Source organism: Cokeromyces recurvatus, assembly GCF_025118155.1.
Source record: "Cokeromyces recurvatus strain NRRL 2243 chromosome Unknown BX663scaffold_6, whole genome shotgun sequence".
Lineage (NCBI taxonomy): Eukaryota > Fungi > Mucoromycota > Mucoromycetes > Mucorales > Mucoraceae > Cokeromyces > Cokeromyces recurvatus.
In genome coordinates this window covers 853,529-877,163 of record NW_026251392.1, presented here as the reverse complement: position 1 = coordinate 877,163, position 23,635 = coordinate 853,529, and the positions used below count along the sequence as shown (strand labels likewise).

The following is a 23,635-nucleotide window of genomic DNA, read 5'->3' as shown; positions in this document are numbered from 1 at the left end:
ACTTTCTTTTCTTTTCCTCTTCTTTTAATTTTTTTTTTCTAAACGTACTTGATAGATATTACTATTTCTCATAGAAATAGCTACAGGATAAACACTGATATACATTGCAACAATATAAACAAGTTGAGCACCAGGATTCAAATCAGCAAGATTAACTACAGAAAATCCAGCTAGAAAAAAAAATAAAATAAATAAAATTAGTATCATGTTTTTTTTTATCTTTTCTAATAATAATAAAAACAACAACAACAACTAAATAGAACATACCATTACGCGTCGCAACTGATTGAAATAAACCATCTAAAAATCGTGATCCCCAACTAATACCTTCCAAGACAGGTAACCAATAATTTAAAGCAAGAAAGCAAATCAATTCTACAAGTGTGATAGCGACTAGAACAATCAACAACCACCATGTCTGTGTAGCAGGGAAAAGAGTCGTGTAGCATCGACGGGGATGATCTAAGAGGTATCGGAACGTCTCGCGTCTCATCACTTTATGTTCTGGGGTCAAGATATAGCAAACCCAAATGATGAATCTCAAGAGAATAGCAAATGCGGTATTACCCACTAAAATTAAAATGATACACAATATAAGAGGCGCTGGTGCATTCTGAAAGGGGGACATACTATCGTCTAAATGATTTAGCCCCAAATTGGTAAAGGCAGATAAGCTAATAAAGAACGAAAAGAACCAATAGTTGACAGGCCCAGTATTTGCATTGGACGTATCAAGCACCTCTCTAGCATAACTTGAGGAAGCTACATAAATACGGAAAAGGAAACCAAAGATGATAATAAATCCCAAATAGTACATGGGGACAAGACGAGCAAGCATATCAAGTGCACGATATTCAGTACCACCGATACGATAACGTTCATTTCTAGTCAACTGAGATTTTGCACTTGGCTGACTCATGATTTCATATTCTGAGTTCGTACGATGAAGTCCCTGCAATTCTAATTCCTCTTGTCGATTTTGTAAAAACCTGCGACGTTCTCGTTCTCGAAGAACATTTGTATCTTCACTAAAAGTAATTTGCTGATTATTATTACTTTGATGTAGACTTTCTTTTGGACTTTCTACAATCACAATAGTACCATCATCTTGTTGTTGTTGTTGATGATGATGATTGTTTATAGAAGAAGAAGATGGATAAGAGTCATATAATGACGGTGTTACATAATTTTCGGTTGAATTATTGTTTTGTGCACTTGAAACAGACATATCATAAGGATGTGTAGTAGAACTAACTTCGAGTTCAAAATCATTACTGATGTTATCTTCTATTTGACTGCTATTACTATTATTATTTCTATTTCTATCGTTCTCTTGATTCAAATTATCAATTTGAACAACAGTAAAATCATGATTACCATCTTGTTCTTCGTTATCCGAGTTAAAGTTAGGATGATGCATAGGTTCAGGTTGCCTTGTGTCTAATGAACCTCTTCTGAATTTACTTGGAATAAATAACGAAAGTCTCTTTGTATTTTGAGAAGGGGGAGTAGAATGAATAGAGATAAGAGACATACGACGTCGAATTGGACCTGAGATAAGACTCGTCGCTTTATGATGATGATGATGTGATCTTTGAGTTGATTTGAGTGTTGTACTACTGCTGGTATCGGATAATATGCGTTGTTGTCGTTCTTCCTCAGCGGCCTGCATCTCTCTTGCTAACTTGAGTCTTCTATACTCTTCCTTCCTCTTTTGATTATATTTCAAGACTTCTTCAAACCGTTTTGAAAAATAATATCTTCGAACCATGACTACAACAAAGGAAACGGTGACATGACAACCTAAGAAGGAGCTGATATAGAGTATGATCATATGGTAGGTTTTCATTTCTGACATTGGGATTGTATTCAAACCTGTATCAGTTGCACCCGTTGTAGCCATGAATAAGGCATCGATATAAGACCAATTTGTGCCTGGTAGACAATAATATAAACCAGAAGAAATGAATATTAACAGTAAAATATAGAGATAATGAAGTTCAAGAAAATGAATTCTAGTATCCCAGAATTTATATAATGACTTGTTTACTTGATCTAGCTTTTCTTTTAGTGACATAAAAAAACTATAATCTATTGCGGTTTAATAACTAAATAAATAAATAAATAAATAAAATAAATAAATATATTTATATATATAAATCTATGTATGCGAATATACATACATACATACATACATACATACAATACATACATACATATATATATGTATAATATATGTAATATGTATATATAAGAAAGGGTATATATCTTTTTTTTTTTTCTCTTGTCTAAAAAAAAAAAAAAAATAATAATATAAAAGAAAAAAGAAATTTTTATAAATTATAAAAAAAAAAAAAAAAAAAACGACTTGGCGGCTATTTAATTGATTGAATGACAAAATTGTTTTATTGTTTCTCAAAATCTATGAAAGAATTATGGGTTGACAGCTAAAAAAAAAAAAAATCTTTTGAAAAAGGAAATACTTGGGCACATTTCACTTTTTTTTCGTTTTTTTGCTTTTTACCTGGAAAGTAGTGTTATTTTTGTTTTATATTTTTAGAAATAAAGAAAAAAAATAGTTTGTTCTTTTTTTTTTTTTTTTTTTTTTTTTCCTCCTTATTCATAAATAATAAATTTCAAGTACAGAAGAAATAAAATACCTTAATTTTTATACTAACGAATTTAACATGTACACCTAGTAAAATAAAAAAGACCAAGTTCATCTAGCTATTTATCAATATTTTATAAGGAAAAAAAAACGAAAAAAGAAAAAAAAAAAGAGGGTATGAATTTATTTATCTATTATATACAAATGTTACTACTTGTATTCTATTTTTTGACTTTCATTTTTAGCCAATAATCCATTATAATACATTTGAGCTATTTTTGCGTTTGGATCTTGATGTTCTTCCATAATATTTAGTAATTGTTTAACAGCGTCCTGATCATTGACTTTTATACATGCACTAATCGTTCTATAAATGGCTGAATGACTTAATCTATAGCCTTCCCCTAACATGTCATAACATAATGATAAAGCTGAACGTAATTGTTTTTTATCTGCAAATCCAATAATGACTCTACTCATCTCTATCAAGCAACTTGAATTTAATCTTTGCTGCCTAGATTTAACATCTAAAAAAAGTTGTTCAGCAAATGCTAATTGTCCATGTCTTTGATAATAGGAAATCAACAATTCAATTGTATCATTGGGTATCCAATCTGTAGATGGTATTGTTATCAATAACGCTTGCCATAATCGATTTAACGTGTTAAAGATATCTGGACTGGCAGGCTCTGTCGTATAAAATTCGATAAACTTTGCATAAATATAATAAGTAGCTTCTAACTTGTCTTCCAAGATGAGTGAAAAGATTCGACTTGCTGATTTTATATCTCGAAAGTGCAAATAGGATTCAATCAGAATTTGATAACTATGAATATCTGCCTTTTTTTTTTCTCTTGACAAGTGTAATAACTCCTCTGCATCAGCGAGTTTTTTGGCATTCAAACACCCTGCAATACCATAATGCCAACAATGAACATCAACATCATCCCCAGCCCAATTATAAAATTTTAAAAAAAACGCCTTCATGTTTGGATGCCCCCTGAAGGACATGGTATGAAAGGCCTTTTTGATTTTAAATAAAGGTCGATGTCTATTTTTAATTTCAAGTGCAAAGAATTCATTAAACCACCGTTCTAAACGTGCATCTTGTTGATGGGATCGATGACGTTGTCTAGAGAGACCCATGATTAACTGAAGATAAGTTTGACTATTGGGTTGAACTCCCTTTTCTTTCATTTCTTCAAGTAAACTTATTGCCTCTAATTGTCCCTTTTCTCGTTTTTTAAATGTCTTTGCATACTCTCTTATAAGCTTATTATATTCATAGAGTGAAGGCGTCAATGGCTGTTGTAGGGATGACTTTTTAGTTTGATCTAAAATGGAACTGGATAGTTTCCGTCGATAGACGTTCGGTTTAATAGTGTTTGTAAAAAGCGATCTAAATAGACGTTGGCACATAAATTTGCTACTACAATAACCTGACATAAACCTTGTCTATATATTAAATAAAAGAAGAAGAAGAAAGTTGAGAGAGTAGTAGGGGTAAAAAAGTAAAAGGGGGAATATATAAATATAATACGTATACAATGAAAATAAACAAAAGAAAAAGGAAAAATGTCATCATTTATCGTAGTTTCTTTTTTAGTGACAATACTTTCAGAGTAGCAACGACCACCTCCCCCCCTTCATAAAAAAAAAAGAGAAAAACCAATTAAAATTCAGAAAGCCTATTTAGTTCGTTGAAATCTATTTATTTTACATTTATAAGAAAAATGGCTATTTTCTTCTCTTGTTATACGATCCTTCATTAGCTTCTTTCATTGCTATTCTTCTCTTTCTTTCTTGTTCATGAGCTTGTCTTCTATAATATTAAACTATTAATGACTCTTATTATATAAAATGGATTCATCTATCACTTGCCTCTTTTCTTTTTCTGCTAATTGATTACGAACTTCAGGATATGTGGGCAAAAGTGATGGATCTTGTGCTCGAGGAGCTTCTTGAAAATAAGGATGATTTAAAGCTTGTTTAACAGTCAATCTTGATTTTGGATTATATGTAAGCAAACCAGCTATTAAGTTTAATGTTTGTTCGCTATATCTTGGAAACACTTCTTTTAAATTGCTATAGCTATTATAAAATTGTTATTATATCTATCTTTCTGGAAAAACAAAACAAGAAGCATATATATATATATATATATATATTAATACCTTTGTTTTGGTAATTCAAGTAGTTTTATGCCAGGTAATTTACTGAATCCAGGCCAAATGGTATCATTAGGAGAGCCTAGTAATTTGACAATCAAATCTAATTGTGCCTGTTCTGTATTTCCTGGTAATAATGGTTTATGTTGCATTAATTCTCCCATGATACATCCTGCTGACCATAAATCAATAGCTGTTGTATAGTTGATATCGCCAAATAATACTTCAGGTGCTCTATACCATAAAGTCACTACATTGGGTGTCATTGTTTTTCCTGGTAAACTTAATGTTCTAGCTAATCCAAAATCAGCTTTTTTTTTTATAATGCAATTAGCAACATTCAACATACAAGTATATTCTTCATTTGAATACCTATTTTTAATAAGCCTGTTGAAGTCAATAATAAATTCGACATTTTTAAATCTCTATGAATGATGGAATGACTATGACAATACTCTAATCCTCGAAGTAATTGCAACATTAAACATTTAACTATCATAATTTTTGTTAATATAATACACATTGTTCTTTCTTTCTTTCTTTTCATTTACTTTCAGAAGGAGTATAAGGTGTTGATACTGTGTCAAGTAAACTACCCAGATCCTAATAAAAAAAAAAAAGAGAGAGATGATCAACTCATTGTGTATAATATATATACATGTATATATAATTATTTTTATCTTACTTGCTCACAATATTCCATAACCAAGAAAATAGATTCTAAACGTGGTCCAACCGCTACATCGATCACATTAACGATGTTTTGATGTTTCATACGTTTTAAAATACTAATCTCTCTTAGACTCGATATTGGCATACCGTCTGTTTCACGTTCCATTCTTATCTTTTTCAATGCTACAATTTGCTTTGTTTTTGTATCCTTAACACGACTTTATACATACATACATGTATATATTAATGAATTGACTATATGAAAATAGATAAACTTACTAGACTACACCATAAGTGCCTTCTCCTACACGATTTAACTTTTCGAAATCTTCAACATCTCTACAATTACCATAAAACGATCCTTCTTTACAATCAATGCGAGTTCCTTTTACTGTTGTAAAATGAATGTTTTTGTTTATTTTTGGTGATTCTGTCATTGATTTAAAAAAAAAAAAAAAAAAAAAAAAGAAAAAAAAAACGGACAATAGATTGTCGATTTATCTTTGAGTCAATTTTGAATCAAAAGATAATACATGATTGTGACGTGTAAAAGCAATTGTTGAAAATTGAGCTCCCAAAAATATAAAATTACATGTATTTTTTTTTTTTTTTTTTTTTTTTTTTTTTTTTTTTTTTTTTTTTAAAAAAAAAAAGCAAAAGATGCCTAATTTAACCATTGAATTTCGTCAATTAGTTGAGAAAAAAGCAATTACTACATCTCGTAAATCACCGACTAAAAGACAACGAAATGATGAAGACACATATGACCTTTTTACAAAAGAAGCTTATCGCATATATCAACATATTGACAGTCTAAAGCGTTTCCTCATTACTATTCGACCCGCTTATTTAACTACAAGTAATCGACCTTCTCGTTCACGACCGACTACAGTTGAAATGGTTAAAGCCTCCGATGCGAATCATCATGATTCACTCTTTGCCCTCTTTTCAGGTCGCATTCATAATCTTACTGATCACGAACGAGACGAAATCGATTTTCAAGCAAAACTTATTATTCGTCGTTGTATGGATCGTGTTAAAGAATTGGAGGAATCGGAAAAAATGAGACAAAGCCAAGAGCCAGTCCATAGTCGTTTCACTCATTTCCTTAGTTCTATCTTACTACCACCGTCAACAACAGAGGATATTCTTGGTGTTCATCGAAGTAGTATGACCTGGTACTTGAATCAAAAATTAATACAGGTATCAAAGATACAGAAGGAACAACAAGAAATTCGACTTGCTCGTGAACTTGAAAAGAGTGAAAACCAATTATCAAAGTCTAGATTTGGGGATAGTCATCCATTATTAGATAGACAGAGACTTGATAATGAACAAGAGCAAGGACAAGGACAAGAGAATCTATTTGAAGAAGAAGGCTTATCACAAGAACAGCTTCAAATATTAGAAAAAGAAAACTCAGCCATGTTGGAAAATTTAAACAATACCCTTAATCAAGTGAAAAATGCAGAAAAGGCCTTGTTGGAGATCTCTACGCTTCAATCTCAGTTAACCAACCATCTAGCTGCTCAAACTATTCAAACCGACAAATTGTATGCAGATGCTATTACCACAACAGAAAAAGTGGAACAAGGCAATCTTCAACTTATCAAAGCAAGAGAAAGAAATAAAAGTAGTCGTAAATTTATATTAGTCTTTTTGATTAGTGCAAGCTTCGTGCTTTTATTCTTGGATTGGTATTCTTAAAAAAAAAGAAAAAAAAAAAAGAAAAATAAAATAAAATAAAAATAAAAATAAATAAAAATAAAATGTGTAAAGAAGACAGAGTATATTCAGCCAATAAAATCTACTCTTAACTAACTACAATGACTTTAATTCCTCCTTCTACCCCTTTTCGGTGGTAGAACCCTATAATTCAGCCGTTTTCTAGCGGAGATTTTTTTTTTTTTTTTTTTTTTTTTTGAATATAGCTTTATCATTCATTCTTAAAAAAAATATACTAATTTCAGCTTTATTTTTTTTATTTATTATTTTTTTTCTATTATAATTTATTATTATTTTTTTCTTTTTTTGTTAGTTTATGTCAAACTAATTTTGAATTAAATTATTAAATGTCGACTCATTCTTCGACTCGAACTCGTGCAGTTTATGGCACTTCTGCTGTTGATGTAAATAGTCTTAAACACACATCTTCTAGAAGAGATTCTACTGCGCCTCTAATGAGTACACCACCTATTTCTGTGAACATAAGAGACGATCCACTTGAATCATCGTCACTCAATCGAGGCTCATGTGATCACCATATGAATAACCAAAGAATGGGGCTTTGGAGACGTAGAAGGAATAGTGAAAGTTCCGATGGCAACGATGATGACGACGACGACGACGACGACAACGACAATGACGATGTAGATAAAAATAAAATAGAACTCAATACGAGTGACGAAGAACAAAGTGAATCCGATGAGGAAGACGAAGAAGAAAATACTGCAAAAGATATGATCCCTCGTTTAACAGGGACTCGAATAAATGAATTTAGAATACATGGTTTAAATAATATTGCTAAAGATACCAATGATGAACAGCTTTTGTTACTGGAGGATGAAGATGTTGAAATTTATATTATGGGATACACATACAATCGAGTTCATTTATTACTATATCAATTATGTTCTTTATTATCATTAGGGATTGTTTGGCTGATTGCTCGATGGGTTCCTAAATGGTATATAAGTTGGGTTGGTGTTCGAGTACCGTTAAAGGAGGCAGAATGGCTTGTTTTTAAAGTAAATATTCATCAGCAAAAAAAAAAAAAAGAAAAAAAAAGTCCTATTATTGATGTGTGTGTGTGTGTGTGTGTTTATTATTATTATTGTTATTATTTATAGAGTCAATATAACGAAATAGAAATAATTAGACCTCTTCGTGAATGGTATCAGGGAACAATTGGATCCGTCTTTTCTTATGATCAAATCAAAGAAGATTTACTTCAGTTTAATTTAGATGAAGAACAAGTTAGAAAGTTACTTGATATGGATGAGCCTTTAAATCAATTAATGATGGTTGAATATAGATACATTCGATTAGCATTTCATCCTTTATTACATAAATTTTTAATTATTGGGTATAACATCAAGTTTACATGTAGATTTTCACATTCTTACTTTACATGTGTGTGTTTATTTATTTATGTCATAGATTTTGGAAGGATCAAACATGGAATAGCACAAAACATTTTAAACAAGGATTAACATTTGAAAGATATCATGCTCGATTATCTGTCTTTGGACCTAATTTGATTAATATACGAGAAAAGCCAACATTGAAATTACTTACAGATGAAGTGTTAAATCCGTTTTATGTATTTCAAATCGGTAGTATTTTACTTTGGTGTATGGATGACTATTATTATTATGCTTTTTGTATCTTCATCATCAGTGCATTTAGTATAATTTCAACTTTAATTGAAACAAAACAGGTGAATATAATAAGTTATACATACAAGAGGATAAGTAACTTATTTATTTATTTTTTTTGGGGGGTTATAAAAGACGATGAAGAAAATGAAGGAAATGTCATTTTTTGAATGTTCTGTAAGAGTATTTCGTAGTGGATCATGTAAAGTAGAATACACATATAAAAGGCCATAATAAAACCTGAATTAATCAATTTATTTATTATAAAATATATATATATATAGGGCGAAATATGAGTTCAGTTGAATTAGTACCTGGTGATTTAATGGATATCACAAATATACATACAGTTCCATGCGATGCAATGCTTGTATCTGGTGACTGTATATTAAATGAGTCAATGTTAACTGGTGAATCTGTTCCTGTCTCTAAATTACCAATAAATGATATAACACTACGAAAGATGAATTTATCATCATCAACTATTCCAGCAGAGATATCAAAGCACTTTTTATTTATGGGAACAAAGATGGTTAGAGTAAGAGGTGGAGATAATGTGTCAAATGCTACTGCTATCGTTGTCAGAACAGGTTTTAGTACAGCTAAAGGCGCTCTTGTTCGATCCATGTTATTTCCCAAACCAAATAATTTCAAGTTCTATAGAGACTCATTTAGATTTATTGGTGTTCTATCCATTATCGGTAAAGAATATATATATATTTATATATAACATATTTACATGTTTACTAAATCTTTACATGTATATAGCTCTTATTGGTTTCTTAATTTCTTCCATTAATTTTATTCGTCTTGGAATTGACACGACTACTATGATATTACGAGCGCTGGATTTAATTACAATCGTTGTACCTCCTGCTTTACCTGCTACATTATCAATTGGAACTAGCTTTGCTATAAATCGATTAAAGAAATTAGGCATCTTTTGTATTTCTCCTCCACGTGTTAATATTGGTGGCAAAATTGATTGTATGTGTTTTGATAAAACGGGTACGCTGACAGAGGATGGTTTAGATATTCATGGAATTCGTGCCATAAAAACAACGGAAGATGGTAAAAAATTCTTTGAAGAAGAATGTAAATCGATATCCCATGTAGATCCAAATAATGACGACGATAGTTATTCAACGAAATCCAAGATTTTACGTACCATGACCACCTGTCATTCATTAAAGATTATAGACGGAGAACTCTTAGGCGATCCACTCGACCTCAAAATGTTTGAATTTACTCAATGGGAATTGGAAGAAAGTGGAGGATTATCATCGATGGGGTTAAAGTCTAGAAGTGAATTAGCCTCATTACATGCCAAGAAAAGTGCTAAAGTAGGTATTATGCCTACCGTCGTACGTCCACCCGGAGGTCGACAAGATATTAATTTACAAGTAGAAAATGCAACGCCGCCTATCGAGTTTGGTATTATACATACATTTGAATTTATTTCGTCTCTTCGAAGAATGAGTGTTATTGTTCGAAGGCTAGCTAGTCCTACTATGGAAGTATTTGTAAAAGGTGCTCCTGAAGTGATGAAGGATATCTGCATCCCCAACTCGAGTAAGTTTCAAAAAAAAAAAAAAAATATTATAAATTTAATATAACTAACTTTTCTTTTTTTTTTATCCCACAAAGTACCTGAGGATTATCAAGAAAGACTTTATAAATATACACATTGTGGTTATCGTGTTATTGCATGTGCTTCAAGGCAACTTGTAGATGTAAAATGGCATAAGCTTCATAAATTAAAAAGGTTTGGTTAAGTTTAGATAGAGTAGATTTGTAAAAAAATATCTTATTATTATTTTTTTTAAAAAAAAAATCAGGAATGAAGTCGAATGCAATTTGACTTTTTTAGGTTTTATTATCTTTGAAAACAAACTTAAACCTCGTACAACAGCAGCGATCACAACGTTACGTAATGCAAACATTAGACAAATTATGTGCACTGGTAATTTTTTTTTTTTTTGCATTTTCCTCTTTTTGTGTGTGTAACGATACAACATATTGAATTATTTCGATTTATAGGTGATAATATATTAACAGCAGTGAGTGTAGCTAGAGAATGTGGGCTAATAGATTCGTCAGCAGAGGTTTATATTCCCAGATTTTTAAAAGGATCTTCTACTGAACCTGATTCAGAGCTCTGTTGGGAAAGTGTTATGCATGAAGGCAATAAATTATCTACAGATACACTACAGGTATTTAATATTAATATTATAATTATTAAAATCCATATTGTAGTTCTAAGTTTTTTTTTTCTTTTTTTTTCTTTCTTTCTTTTTTTCTTAAATATGTATAGCCTTACTACTTTGAACACATAAACGATCATAATATTCCATATAGGCGGTCACAAGAATATTATCTAGCAGTTACAGGAGAAGCCTTCCGTTGGATGGTGGATCATGCACCCATTGAATCACTTCAACGTATGCTTGTAAAGAGCGCTATTTATGCTCGAATGTCCCCAGATGAAAAACAAGAGCTTGTCATGGAATTACAAAATATTGGATATTGTGTTGGTTTTTGTGGTGATGGTGCTAATGATTGTGGAGCATTGAAAGCAGGAGATATTGGTATCTCACTTTCCGAAGCAGAAGCCTCTGTTGCAGCACCATTTACAAGTAATACAATGGATATTGAATGCGTGATTGATGTAATCAAGTAAGGCAAAAGTTAAGAAAGAAAGAAAGAAAAAACACTCACACTCTATAACATATTTTTTTTTCTTTTTCAGGGAAGGAAGAGCCGCGTTGGTAACAAGTTTTAGTTGTTTCAAATATATGGCACTTTATAGCTTGATTCAGTTTACTTCAGTTACTCTCTTATATGCCTTTGGTAGCAATCTCGGTGATTTTCAATTTTTATATATTGATTTATTCCTTATTTTACCAATAGCAGTTTATAGTAAGTTATAGCATTTTATTTATTTTTTTCATTTATATATTGATTTATTATTATTATCATTATTTTTTTTTTAGTGGGACATACAGCTGCATGGCCACATCTTCATAAAAGAAGACCTACTGCAAGTCTGGTTTCTAAAAAAGTGTTAACATCCTTAATAGGACAAATTATTATCAATTCTGGATTTCAATTTATATCTTACTGGGCGGTACATCAACAATCATGGTAAAATATGTGCATAAAAAAAAAAAAAAAAAAAGCCAAACACACTAATTTACATAAATAGGTATAAACCGCCTATATTTGATCCTGATGGAGAAAACATCATGTGCTTTGAAAATACTGTCTTATTTCTTGTTTCTAGTTACCAATACATGCTAATTGCAGTTGTCTTTAGTGTTGGACCACCTTATCGTAAGCCACTTTGGACAAATGGACGATTAGTACTGACACTTGCCTGTTTAATTGGTTTAACATCTTGGTTTGTGTTAGCACCACCTCAAATTGCCATGCGTTTTATGGAACTTGTTCAATTGCCACTCTCCTTCAGATGGTTTATTTTATTGTTATCTGCAATCAATTTAACGGTCAGTTTACTTTGTGAGAAGTACCTCTTTGGCCAACTCCTGGAGGTATTTAATAAATGGAGATCAACCAAATCAGGATATACAATCGTTGGTAGTAAGTTGCAGCAGCGGCAGCAACAACAACAACAACAAGGAAAAGTTTATCAACGAGTTATGAATGAAATGGGTATTCATAATTAATTTATAATAATAAAACGTGTATATTTTGTTTATATTATATTTAAAATAAAAAAAAAAGGGAAGGGGGAGAATGAGAAAACGTAATATATGAAAGAAGGGGAGGAAGGGAAAACAAAAACAACAAAAACACATAAAAACAAAAACAAAAGGGAGTGGTTGCGTATAAAGGGGGTGTAGAGAGGCAATATAGACATAGTGACGCAAATGAGGAGTAAAGTTGTATTATTATGTCTACGCGAAAATCTATTACAAAAGGGTACTTAAACAAGTTTTGGTTTACACTTTTTCTTCCCCCCCTTTTTTTTTCTTTTTCTTTTTCCTTTCTCTTTTGCTTTTTTTTTTATACATATTTATATATATATAATGGATTATCAACAATATAGTAGTGGAGAAATAGTAAGAGCCAATCCAAATCAGTTTACATTTAATAATGACGATCAGTTTCAATATACAATACAAGATGATATATTCAAATCAGCAGCAGTAGCAGCAGCAACAACAACAACAACAACAGAAGAATGTTGTGATACTTGGAGCCATCATGATTTATCTACTACTGCAAATCAGACTGATCATGCAATAGCAGGTTTTATATTAAAACTTTACAAGTAAGAGCCCAAAAAAAAAAAAGAGAGAAGAGGAAGTTGTTGCTCTGCTTATCATAGCGCTCCTCTTCCCTCCTCCTCCTCCCCCCTTCTTTTTTTTTCTCTTTCTCTAAATTCTATATTATTTAGATATCTTCAAACTCAAGACGATGAACAGAAATATGTACGATGGAGTAACTTTAATGGGGTTGATATGTTTATTATTGATTGTATATCTAGTAAGTTATATAAATATTTATTATAATAGCTGAGGGAAAAAAAAACTTGGGAACTCAATATGTGTTATTCTATAGAATTTACTGAGATAGTTTTACCTAAAGTATTTAAACATTGTAAATTTGCATCCTTTGTTAGACAATTAAATGTAATATAATAAAGCAATACATGTTGTGTGTATATGTAAAAAAAAAAAAATTAATATTATTATGATGCAGATATATGGATTTCGACGAGATTCAGATGGTCGTAAATCAAAAGATATGAAAGGGAAAGATAGTTGTCGATGGTATCACTCCTATTTTCGTCCTGAACGTCGAGATTTACTTCACCTCATACGCAGAAAGTCACCTCGTCATTCACGTACTACTAAAAAAACCGTCGTCGTCGTTGAGAAAAGGACGGATCGAAAAGAGCAAAACAGTCCAGAATGGATCGATGGCTTATCAGGTAACGATAGCTTCCCCATCACGACCTCCTCCTCCTCCCCCCATTCACGTCATTTTGAAGAAGACCATGATGGCATAAATGACGAAACGAGAGAACCTTCTTCAAATATCGCTCCATCTTATAGTAGCAGTAGTGTCAGTACTACGAATATGGATTATCATGATGATCATGACTTGGTTCAATTCACTTTTCAAAATTCATTAAAGCTAAAAGAAGAAGAATATGATGATAATCAAACTTTATCTTCATATTTTAAAGAGAACGCCACTAATTTCAGCAGGAAAACCCCAGTTTTTGATCTACCAATTAATAATAATAATATCATTTTTGTTCCTCCGCCTCCTACTAGTACTCCTGTTATGGAAACGGAATCAAAATTTAAACACTTTTATTCGTCATTGATTTCTCGCGAGCAAGAAGAGGAGAACATTCCGATTGACACAAAAATTTGGCTTCAAAAAGAATTTATACAATTACAGGAAACGTATTCAAGTATGTGTAAGACATTAACAGGAGAAGTAACAAAGGCGTATGAAATTATAGAGTCACAAAAGTTAAGGATTGAATATTTAGATAATCTATTGCTATTTCTTCAGCAGCAGCAGCAGCAGCAGCAGCAGCAGCAGTCGCCGCAACTTAGTGTGTCATCACAACATAATTCTACCTTTATACAACAACAAGAACCCATCTTTTACGAGAATAAATCGACGAATTTTTTAATGACAGAATATGATGATGATAATAATAACAGAGCTTACAATATTTTTATGCACAATGATAATTTAATGATAAATCATCGATATTTTCCTCGAGATCCCAACCAAGAACTAGCACAGAATAATCTTTTCTTTTTTTAAGATTTGGATCTATATTGTATAAACAGCGTTTTTTATAAACCGAAGAATTATTATTATTATTATTATTTTTTAATAGATGCAGTTATAGATTTTAAATAAATTTGAATCAAAAAAAAAAAAAAAAAAATGTTTTATAATATTTTCAATTACCCGAAACATTTATTTGATCCTTCATGATTGATAGATAAGATTATCTCTTTATATATACAAGTTATTCTATATTTGCTATCGTTGTATATAAATGCAGTGTTTGTAATTCATTAACAAACAAATAAACGCCCATCCAGAAAAGAAAGAAAGGAAAAAAAAAAAGAGAAAAGCTTTTAAATGATATATCAATACATATACAATATTATTTGGATAGTAATTTTAGGATACACAGTAGAATTACCCTTTAGTGTGTGTGTATGTGTGTATTATATAATAAGTCGAGTAATATGCATGTCTGATGAATGCATTTTTTTGCTATAAAAACTTAATTATTACATAATTGAATAATGACGCTTATATACAACACGTCGTCCATATATAGTAAGTTTTTTTTTTTATGTATTCGAACGGGTAAATCAAAAAAAGACATACATATTTTAAGCAGAACAAAGCAAATCGAAATCAATAACTATAAAAAAATAAAAAAAATGAATTTAATTCACAGACCTTGTTTTAAAATAATGCAGATATAATTACGAGTTCTCTCTTTTTTTTCTTAGTGTATAAAAAAAAAGTATTACTCTAAGACTGTTTTTCTTTCATTTAACAGTAAAAATAGTAAGTATCCAAACTTTTATTTATTTATGTAAAATTCGAAATTAAAAAAAAAAATGACAATTCTTCAAATTAGGAAACTTTTTCTTAAAAACGCATAGTGATAACAATCGTTATATGACATAAATGCATTAAATAAAAAAATATACTTTGATTCAAGGATAAAGAATATCGTTCTTGATGTAATTTAAAACCTAGCAAAGAATAAATCAGAAAAATAAAAAATAAATAAATAAAAAAATAAATAAATAAATAAAAAAAGAAAAAAATAAAAAGGTATATAAAGACATGTATTATTTTCTTTTCTTTTTCTTTTTTTTTCTTAATATATTATAAACCTTTTTTTTTCCTTTACTAATTATAAAAACAAAAATACACTTAATGGAAACTACTCAGAATTTTGATCTCAATATGGGATCCCAAATCATTGAAAGTATGAATCTGAAAGTTGATATACATTGTTCCACATATATTAATTGACCTTTTTTTTCTCTTTTTTAATGCAGCCAACTCTCAAAAAAAGAGATTAACTCCAGCTGAATCTGATAAATTCCAAGACAAGCAATTTGATGCTGCCCAGGGTAATGCTTATTCAAGAACGACACCACCATCATCATCAAATGATGTCGATAGTTTTTTCAATCAAATGTTTAACTCTTACAATGAGTCTTTCAACATGGCTGCTATGCCCCCCACCCCTGAGCATCAAGAACAATATAGTACTGATCTCATCAACAGTTATCAAGAGGCAGTTCAAATTCAACCCTCTGATGCCCAATTTGATTATCATCATTATAATCCCTATTATAATACATACCAACTATCTCAAAATGAAAATGATTCATCTTATGGTTCAACTCATCAATCCTCTCAAGGCTACAATACCATCTATTCTACTGCCACAACTGCTCACTACCAAGCAGCTCAAGGCTATAACAATTACTATGTACCTGCTAATCCAGTTGGAGCCGCTACAACAACAGCAACAGCAACAGCAACAACAACTCGTTCAGGTAAAGGCATGATTATGCCTACCAAAAGAGCATCGAATTCACGAGCCACTAAAAAGAACAATGCAGACTTGATTGCTCAACAGATCACTGGAAATCCGTTTGAAGGTATCATTAGTAAAGCGGCCATTATCTTTATGAATAAAACCAAGCTTGCAATTGATATGTGGACTGAGGCTGAAATCACTCAATGTCGTCGAGTCATTCTATTCTGGCGTCGACAATTTATTAATCGAGATGGTATTCTAGGTAAAAATGAACTTGAATGTGGTTATCAAGTCCTTAATGCTAGTCAATACGCTCGAGAGGGTTCAAGTCAAACATCCCGAGATCGCTTAATGATCTCCTGTATCTATTGGCCTAAAAGAGGAGAGCACTTTATTACCTCTGTTGATTGTATTAATCTTATCGAGGGTCTCCTAGATGTTGAATTCACGGTTGAAGAAAAGAATCGAGTTCGACGTAATTTAGAAGGTTTTAAACCTATCACGATAAACAAATCTGATCCTGAAAAATGTGAGCTCTTTAAATTGATCATGGGCTTCCCTTATCCTAAGCCAAGAAATATCGAAAAGGATATCAAGGTCTTTTTGTGGACTTCCTTGCCTAAAGCTCTCAGAAAAATTGCAAAGAAGTTCTCACCTAGTTACTCTAGTACTATTATTCGTAGAAAATGAAGAAATTACTCACTACTATTTCGAACACATATTATTATTTCTATCATTATTATTATTATTACTACTACTACTACTATTATTATTATTACTGCTCTTTCTCTCTCTCTCTACACACCTATATATAAGTTTATGTTTTTTTTTTCATCTTAATACATATTTAATAAAAAAAGAATATTACAAACATAAAATATGGAAAAATTTGATTTATTTTTATACATGAAGGTAAAAAAATATCAAAATTCAAGTGGTAGGTCCTTTTCTCTCTCTTTTTTTTTTTATATTTTTTTTATATTTTATTTTTTCACAACCTTTCTTTTAACGCTATAAGAATGAAAAAGAGTAACGCAGTGGCTAATATATACATATTTAAAATCAAAGTCAAGTTAACAATAAATGTTTTAGCAACGACCAGCAATTTAGAAATTCCTTCGTTGTACGATCAATTCCAGCTGCTAATGCAACAAAATAGGATCGATAATTAATTAATTAATTTAAAATATAACATAAAGCAATCCAAATATATGACATCAACTTTTGTCAATTTAAAAAAAAAATATATACTTTGTAAATGGATATGAAGAGTCTAGAAGAAAAAAAAAATATGAAAAAGGATGCATTAAAACTTGTAACAGATGTTGCATTTATTCCAAAGAAATTAATTGAGATATAACATAACAAAAGTCTTACTGAAAGACAATCGTTTATTTATATATACACCTTTTCTCAAAATGATGTCGCACTATTAAAATTTAAACTGTCGTACTTTTCAAGAAAAAGATGGCGCATTTTTAAGAAAAAAAAAAAAAAAAGTGTCGCACTTTTCAGAAAAAATATGCCACACTTTTTGGAAAAAAGATGTCGCATAAGAATCAGTACTCCTTTTCTCTTGAAGTACTTTTGTAATGAGCAATTCGTTTTATTTTGAGGATGGGCAAGGGAACGTTTTGGATGAAGATGGAAATGATCCAATGGATATCACTGAGAATGAAGATCCGTACAAGTTAGATGTACCTACATCTTATAGCGCTTATATTGCAGCTAGCAACAAGTTTATGATGGAAGTTGTTTAGAATCCAAATTGCTCAAAACAGAAGATGACTAAGAAACAAAAAAAAAAATCTGATAAAGAGCAAACGTGTCAGTAATGAAGTTAAGACACATGCTGTTCACTTAGTGAATGTTCATCCAAAAAAAAAAAAAAAAAAAAAAAAAAAAAGCGCTAGAGCAGTTGTTTTAGATTTAGGCTTAGAACTGAGAAGTGTACAACGGTGGCATAGCACCTGGAAGAAAGACCCAGACTCCTTGTTCAAAACTGTCGGCCGACCAAGAATAGTTGAAGCAGATGGCGACCTAGCAGTAGCAACGAAGAATACTGTTACAGAGTTTTATTACAAACAGCCTACCACTACAGCTGATCAGCTACTTAATCGGTTGACTAGTACTCTTGAGGGTCTATCACTCTCAAAACCTACTTTATACCGCTATTTGAGCGATCTCTGGTTCCTCACTTTGAAGAAGGTAAAACTAGTGTCTTCAGGGCGAAACAGTACAGATAGGATTCAAGCGAGAAAGAAATGGGTGGAGGAGATAAAGAGCATGGGCGTAGATTATATGAACAACTGTTTCTTCATCGATGAAGCAGGATTTAATGCAAATTTGAGAAGAACTCAAGGATGGGCTCCAAAGGGAGAATCAGCTATTGTTAAGATACTTACGGCAAGAGCAAACTTGATCTCAATCTTGGGCACTATATCAAGTAAAGGCGTGATCAAGGTTTGTCTGAAGAAAGCCTATTCCCCCTTCAAAAAAAACGAAAGCTAGCAGGAGGTGCTAAAACACAAAAAAGATGTACAATAACTAATGACTACCTGAACTTCATTGAAGATATCCTTGAAGAGATAGATAAATATCCTGAAATGAAGGGACATTATCTATTGATGGATAATGCTCCTATTCATATATCTAAGTTGATTAGAACCACTATTGAGTCTCGTGGATATAAATGTATCTACCTACCACCCTACTCCCCTGAGCTCAATCCAATCGAGCAATTTTGGTCAGTTGTCAAGAGTGGTGTTAAGAGAGAGTTTGTTATCAAGAAAGATACGCTTCCTGCTAAAATTGCAGATGCTTGCAACAGTGTATTGCTATCATCCTTTGAAGGTTTCACTCGTTATTCTGTAAGGCCGTTCGATGGCTGTTTGAATAGTCTTCCCATTTAATGAGAATACGATACGACATCTTTTTCTTGAAAGTTGATGCTTAGACCTGAAGAACAAAATAGGAAATATTATTATGCCCACCCTTCATTCTCATTTCTTATTTACTGTGTCCGAGCTATAATCGATTAATGAAACACAGTTAGTCTATCTTTTTTTATTTATTTCTAATTATAGCATAATAGCAGTTCTTATTTTGTTCTGACGGTCTCAAGCAATTATTAAGAGAATTCTTTTCGACCTAGAAGTGCGACATCATTTTGAGAAAAGGTGTATGTGTGTACGTATATTTCTTTAGTATAAATACAAAAGAAGTTAGTCTTTTGTACTTGGTATATTATTACTGTCATTTTTTCTTAAAAAAAAAAAAGAAACATGTCCTTATTATAAGAGACTATTTATGTTAGGATACCCCATATTATCAAATTTATACAAGAAAAAAAAAAAAAAAAAAAAAGAGTCCAACAATACATTCTCTACTACTATTTCACAATCATTCAGTTATATGAAGTTTTATATTATTTTTTTTAAATAAATAATCTTTAAAGTTATTTTGAAAGTAAGAAATAATATTCAGTGTAGCTCATTTTTATTTATTTTAATTTGTACACATTTATTTAAATCAAACAAAATAACACATATATAATTGCAAGAGAGCCAAATAATAGGATATCTAAAAAAAAAAAATTATAGTTTTCGTTTATAAGATTGAGTCAACCAGAAGTTTTGCAAATCGACTTTGCTCTCTTCAAGTAAATTGATAACAGGGAATAAATTAGTGTCATTCAGATGAGTTGACATCTTGAATTCCTCAGCTATTTTCCAGTTTAAAGACTTTGCTTCTTCGTGGGGGTCGTAACTTCTTGGGTCTTGAAAGTACATGTAGATACTTGAATCGTCTTCGATTATTGGTTGATTTATAAAGGACATAAGAGGATAAGAGTCACTTGAAGATAGTAAAAGTTGATTAGATAAATGAGTAGCTTGTGGTTTGAAATATAAAATATCATGGGTAGGTGTCTTTGCTGGAGAATAAGAAGGCATCTGTTGTTGATAATGAAGATCGTTTGATTTAGATTCTTTTAAAAGAGGTTTAACTGTGGCATAAGAAGAAGGAGTGTGATCACTCAGTTGAATTACTGAAGGAGATTTTCTCTCTCTTTTAGAAAGATGAGTAACCAATTTTTGTATATCATCTACTTGCTGTGATGACGATGGAGAACTAGTATTCTTTTTTGACTTATTTTCTACAGAGGAAGGATGAAAGAATCTTGAAATAGATTTTAGTGAATGATTCTCTTGTTGCTGAGGTGAAGATAATCTACTAGAGTCCTTCTTTTCTTGATAAACGACTTGTGGACGTGGCCTTAAGAATTCCGATTCAGAAAATACTAAATCTTGAACTTGAAATGTATTATGTAATCATTTATTTTACTTATTTTATTAGCTTACCCGCTTTACCATTTGCTGAAGATTTTCCCTTATTAAATAATCCAATTTTAGAATGATGTTTATTCTTCTTGACTGATTTCATCTATTAGAGAAATGTGTATATAATTACTATCGTTAAAGCATAAATGTATTTATTGTTATTACTGACTGTAATTCTGTTAATTTCTAGATTAGGTGATACAAATTTCTATATTTTTATATATATGAACATGTATGTCGTTATTTACAAAAAAAAAAAAAATCGATTTTAATAAGTCTCACATTTAATAAATGAAAACCGTTTGTCTTTGTTTGTGGAAGTAAAGAAGATGCCTGTAAATCTTCCTTTTTCTTTATTTCATTATTTGAATAACAAGGACGTTGTTTATTAATTTTTGAGTGAAGTTGATTTTGATGAGTCATTGGAATAATGTGATATTTCCTCTTTATTAACTCACTAATTGAAGTAGAAATGTCACTTAAATTATTATCATTTATGATACATGATTCTGGCATAGGTCGACAGCAGCTATCATCATCATCATTGTAGAATTCTATAAATGATTCTTGTTTTTGAATATAATCTTTTATCCTATTTAACTTTTCTTGTTCATTTAACAACATTTTAACAATAATAAAAAGAAAAAAGAAGAAAAAGAAAAAGGAGATTTTATTTTATGTGCCATATTTTTGAATAAAGCCTAATTTATATCCTATTTCAGCCATTAAATGCCATGCAAGAATGACATTCTTATTATTTATAAAAGAGTATTTTGTAGTTGTATCTTTACGATTAAATCCAATAGAAGAATAAAACAAGAAAGATGATATTGACTTAATCAATGTTCCATCTTTAATCAAGTAGCTTTGAATAGGCTTAATATCCATTATTTCTTCTTCTTCTTCTTCTTTGCCTATTACAGGACTTGGTGGAGAAATGATATATTGAATGAATACATCTTGATAATAAAATACTAATTCATCTATCATTTTCCATGCTTTATTATCACAGTAGTCAGTAAAATCAATAAAGATGACATCTACTTTCAAATCATTTATATAGGCTACAAAAGCAGATGTTGATTCTATAATAGAATGTTGAATACAATTCAATTCAATTGCTATGTTTATAGCCAATGTTGAATTTGATATAATAGCCAATGACATATCATTGAATCTTTATTTATATTACTAATTACAACTGTAACTCTTTATATATACAATACATCCCTTTAAACTTAACTTACCTTTCTTTAAACCTTGCTTGAAGACTGTTATTACTTTTTATATCATATAAACCTAATAATTGAAGTATATCCACTTTTTTTTATTCTATATTAAGCAATTTTATATATAATTATAAAAAGACATTTATTTACATTTAGAAGAATTGGCTGTTTCTTCCAAAGCAATTTGACCTGAAGATCCTTTTAATGTAACTTGATCAACATTTGGAATGGGTTGATCTGGCTTAAATGGACAATATAAAATCAATACCTTATTGGTTATCATGTTTAAAATAAATAAAAAAATAAATAATAAAAAAAAAAAATAGGTACAGTATTCTTATTTTAATTCAGACGATGTTAGTTTTTTTTTTTTTTTTTTTTTTTTTAGACGAATGAAAATTAATTTTCAGGTGTTAAGCTTATCTTTTTTAGACAAACAAAGAATAAAATTTACAAAAAGTGAGATGTATGTTTAGACTTTTTCACCTACTAGACATCCAATAATGTAGTATATTCTAATTGATAATTGCCAAATAATAATTTCTGGACCTGTAGGCCGAGAGACAGTGGATGCAGATGGATCTCTGAGACTGAATTTATTTAAAAGCTTGGAGGGCAAGTGAGTGTGCCTAATTCTATAATCTTAAGCCAAATAATCCTTTATAAACATTTTGCTTACAACACAACTGGTAATAGCCTCAAGCGTTTGAACCATAAGCAAAGGTCGAAAACAAAAAAAAAGACAACCTCCTCTCGGCGGGATCCCACACCACACCCACCACCAGTAATAGGATAAAGTTTGAAGCAAGCTAAACAAACAGCAAAACGACAAAAGACCACAAATGATAATGTGACCAATCTTCATTGTAAGAAATACTGTGGTGATAATCATTCTACAGCAAGATCTCCCTTATGCCTATACAATATAACACCTGAAGACAGCTAAGATTGTTTTATGATGTTTTCAATTTTGGGAAACTGTGCTACAGAGGGTGAGTACAGATAAAGATTGTATCAAATCAGGCTTATGTATTTCTTACTTTTAGATTTGTAGCATTGCTGAATTAATACCAGATGGAAACAACCAGATCCTTTTTTGGAAACTTGATACAGACTGATGGTTTTGTTGTTGATTTTTTTTGTTTTACAAAAGATGTCAAGCCAGTTACGGTCCTTCTTTGCAACGCTTTGAGTTGACTCTTCATGACTTTACTTTACTAGAAGTAGCAAAGGATTATCATCCAATTTTTGTTGACCCTGAGCGAAAGTCTGTATTCACTGCTGTGAGTGGTTTAAACGAGTCTAGACACCCAATAATCCGCTGCAGTACTAAAGAGTATTATCATCTTACTGCTTCGACTGTTTCTTTCTACCCAGCAGCAATTTTTGAAAAGTCAAAACGGAATCAAGAATTCCCACAACCAAGACATCAAACCCGGAGCGTTTTTTAGACTATGTTTGATATCTGTTTGACAACATAAATACTTTATTCAACTTTTACAATTCCAGTACTGCAAAAAAAAAACGCTTCCAACATTATCAAGGGAGGCAAAAAGCGCAAAAAACTATGGTCAATATGCTTATAAACGGTGACACCAAATATAATCAAAGTAGGAGAAGCAAGAAGATACAGAAAAAGAAGAAAAGAAAGAAGAGACCAAATAA

The 23,635-nt window shown here is 30.9% G+C and overlaps 12 protein-coding genes across 12 annotated transcripts; 7 read left to right on the top strand and 5 right to left on the bottom strand.

Annotated features, from left to right (window-relative positions):
- Positions 1-24: 24 nt before the first annotated feature.
- On the bottom strand, positions 25-919 carry BX663DRAFT_430668 (cation transporter; the record flags this gene model as incomplete). Its single annotated transcript, XM_051522815.1, has 2 exons — positions 25-170; positions 268-919. The coding sequence occupies 2 exons, from the start codon at positions 917-919 to the stop codon at positions 25-27; spliced, it is 798 nt and encodes a 265-aa protein (XP_051385250.1).
- Positions 920-2,368: 1,449 nt separating this feature from the next.
- BX663DRAFT_315924 (uncharacterized protein) lies at positions 2,369-4,423 on the bottom strand. Its single transcript, XM_051522083.1, has 3 exons — positions 4,329-4,423; positions 2,661-4,252; positions 2,369-2,447 (listed from the first exon to the last, which is right to left on the bottom strand). The coding sequence occupies exon 2, from the start codon at positions 4,052-4,054 to the stop codon at positions 2,819-2,821; it is 1,236 nt and encodes a 411-aa protein (XP_051385249.1). The 5' UTR covers positions 4,055-4,252; positions 4,329-4,423; the 3' UTR covers positions 2,369-2,447; positions 2,661-2,818.
- On the bottom strand, positions 4,259-5,900 carry BX663DRAFT_502283 (kinase-like domain-containing protein). Its single transcript, XM_051526589.1, has 6 exons — positions 5,728-5,900; positions 5,462-5,666; positions 5,328-5,379; positions 5,149-5,268; positions 4,783-5,086; positions 4,259-4,699 (listed from the first exon to the last, which is right to left on the bottom strand). The coding sequence occupies exons 1-6, from the start codon at positions 5,883-5,885 to the stop codon at positions 4,447-4,449; spliced, it is 1,092 nt and encodes a 363-aa protein (XP_051385248.1). The 5' UTR covers positions 5,886-5,900; the 3' UTR covers positions 4,259-4,446.
- Positions 5,901-6,101: 201 nt separating this feature from the next.
- Positions 6,102-7,175, top strand: BX663DRAFT_502281 (uncharacterized protein). Its single transcript, XM_051526588.1, has one exon. The coding sequence runs from the start codon at positions 6,109-6,111 to the stop codon at positions 7,153-7,155; it is 1,047 nt and encodes a 348-aa protein (XP_051385247.1). The 5' UTR covers positions 6,102-6,108; the 3' UTR covers positions 7,156-7,175.
- A 262-nt stretch (positions 7,176-7,437) lies between these two features.
- Positions 7,438-8,643, top strand: BX663DRAFT_315724 (P5-type ATPase cation transporter-domain-containing protein). The gene is made up of 2 exons (XM_051522081.1): positions 7,438-8,195; positions 8,317-8,643. Exons 1-2 carry the CDS (start codon positions 7,521-7,523, stop codon positions 8,320-8,322), a joined length of 681 nt encoding a protein of 226 aa, XP_051385246.1. The 5' UTR covers positions 7,438-7,520; the 3' UTR covers positions 8,323-8,643.
- A 474-nt stretch (positions 8,644-9,117) lies between these two features.
- On the top strand, positions 9,118-11,973 carry BX663DRAFT_430318 (uncharacterized protein; the record flags this gene model as incomplete). The annotated part of the gene is made up of 8 exons (XM_051522791.1): positions 9,118-9,526; positions 9,594-10,397; positions 10,473-10,514; positions 10,672-10,788; positions 10,866-11,038; positions 11,140-11,501; positions 11,635-11,744; positions 11,819-11,973. The coding sequence occupies 8 exons, from the start codon at positions 9,118-9,120 to the stop codon at positions 11,971-11,973; spliced, it is 2,172 nt and encodes a 723-aa protein (XP_051385245.1).
- An 11-nt stretch (positions 11,974-11,984) lies between these two features.
- On the top strand, positions 11,985-12,591 carry BX663DRAFT_502277 (uncharacterized protein; the record flags this gene model as incomplete). The annotated part of the gene is made up of 1 exon (XM_051526587.1): positions 11,985-12,591. A coding segment is annotated over exon 1 (437 nt), but the record flags the coding sequence as incomplete, so codon positions are not given.
- Positions 12,550-14,710, top strand: BX663DRAFT_541460 (HSF-type DNA-binding-domain-containing protein). Its single transcript, XM_051530779.1, has 5 exons — positions 12,550-12,767; positions 12,895-13,119; positions 13,246-13,334; positions 13,410-13,480; positions 13,551-14,710. Exons 1-5 carry the CDS (start codon positions 12,739-12,741, stop codon positions 14,637-14,639), a joined length of 1,503 nt encoding a protein of 500 aa, XP_051385243.1. The 5' UTR covers positions 12,550-12,738; the 3' UTR covers positions 14,640-14,710.
- Positions 14,711-15,725: 1,015 nt separating this feature from the next.
- Positions 15,726-17,198, top strand: BX663DRAFT_469133 (uncharacterized protein). The gene is made up of 2 exons (XM_051524108.1): positions 15,726-15,837; positions 15,911-17,198. The coding sequence occupies exons 1-2, from the start codon at positions 15,786-15,788 to the stop codon at positions 17,089-17,091; spliced, it is 1,233 nt and encodes a 410-aa protein (XP_051385242.1). The 5' UTR covers positions 15,726-15,785; the 3' UTR covers positions 17,092-17,198.
- Positions 17,199-17,802: 604 nt separating this feature from the next.
- BX663DRAFT_502272 (uncharacterized protein) lies at positions 17,803-18,287 on the top strand. The gene is made up of 2 exons (XM_051526586.1): positions 17,803-17,823; positions 17,902-18,287. The coding sequence occupies exon 2, from the start codon at positions 17,994-17,996 to the stop codon at positions 18,159-18,161; it is 168 nt and encodes a 55-aa protein (XP_051385241.1). The 5' UTR covers positions 17,803-17,823; positions 17,902-17,993; the 3' UTR covers positions 18,162-18,287.
- Positions 18,288-19,997: 1,710 nt separating this feature from the next.
- Positions 19,998-21,386, bottom strand: BX663DRAFT_559443 (uncharacterized protein; the record flags this gene model as incomplete). Its single annotated transcript, XM_051531852.1, has 4 exons — positions 21,024-21,386; positions 20,911-20,949; positions 20,763-20,844; positions 19,998-20,713 (listed from the first exon to the last, which is right to left on the bottom strand). Exons 1-4 carry the CDS (start codon positions 21,363-21,365, stop codon positions 19,998-20,000), a joined length of 1,179 nt encoding a protein of 392 aa, XP_051385240.1. The 5' UTR covers positions 21,366-21,386.
- Positions 21,387-21,396: 10 nt separating this feature from the next.
- On the bottom strand, positions 21,397-22,289 carry BX663DRAFT_502267 (uncharacterized protein). The gene is made up of 3 exons (XM_051526585.1): positions 22,121-22,289; positions 21,989-22,061; positions 21,397-21,918 (listed from the first exon to the last, which is right to left on the bottom strand). Exons 1-3 carry the CDS (start codon positions 22,251-22,253, stop codon positions 21,417-21,419), a joined length of 708 nt encoding a protein of 235 aa, XP_051385239.1. The 5' UTR covers positions 22,254-22,289; the 3' UTR covers positions 21,397-21,416.
- Between the last annotated feature and the right edge of the window lie 1,346 nt (positions 22,290-23,635).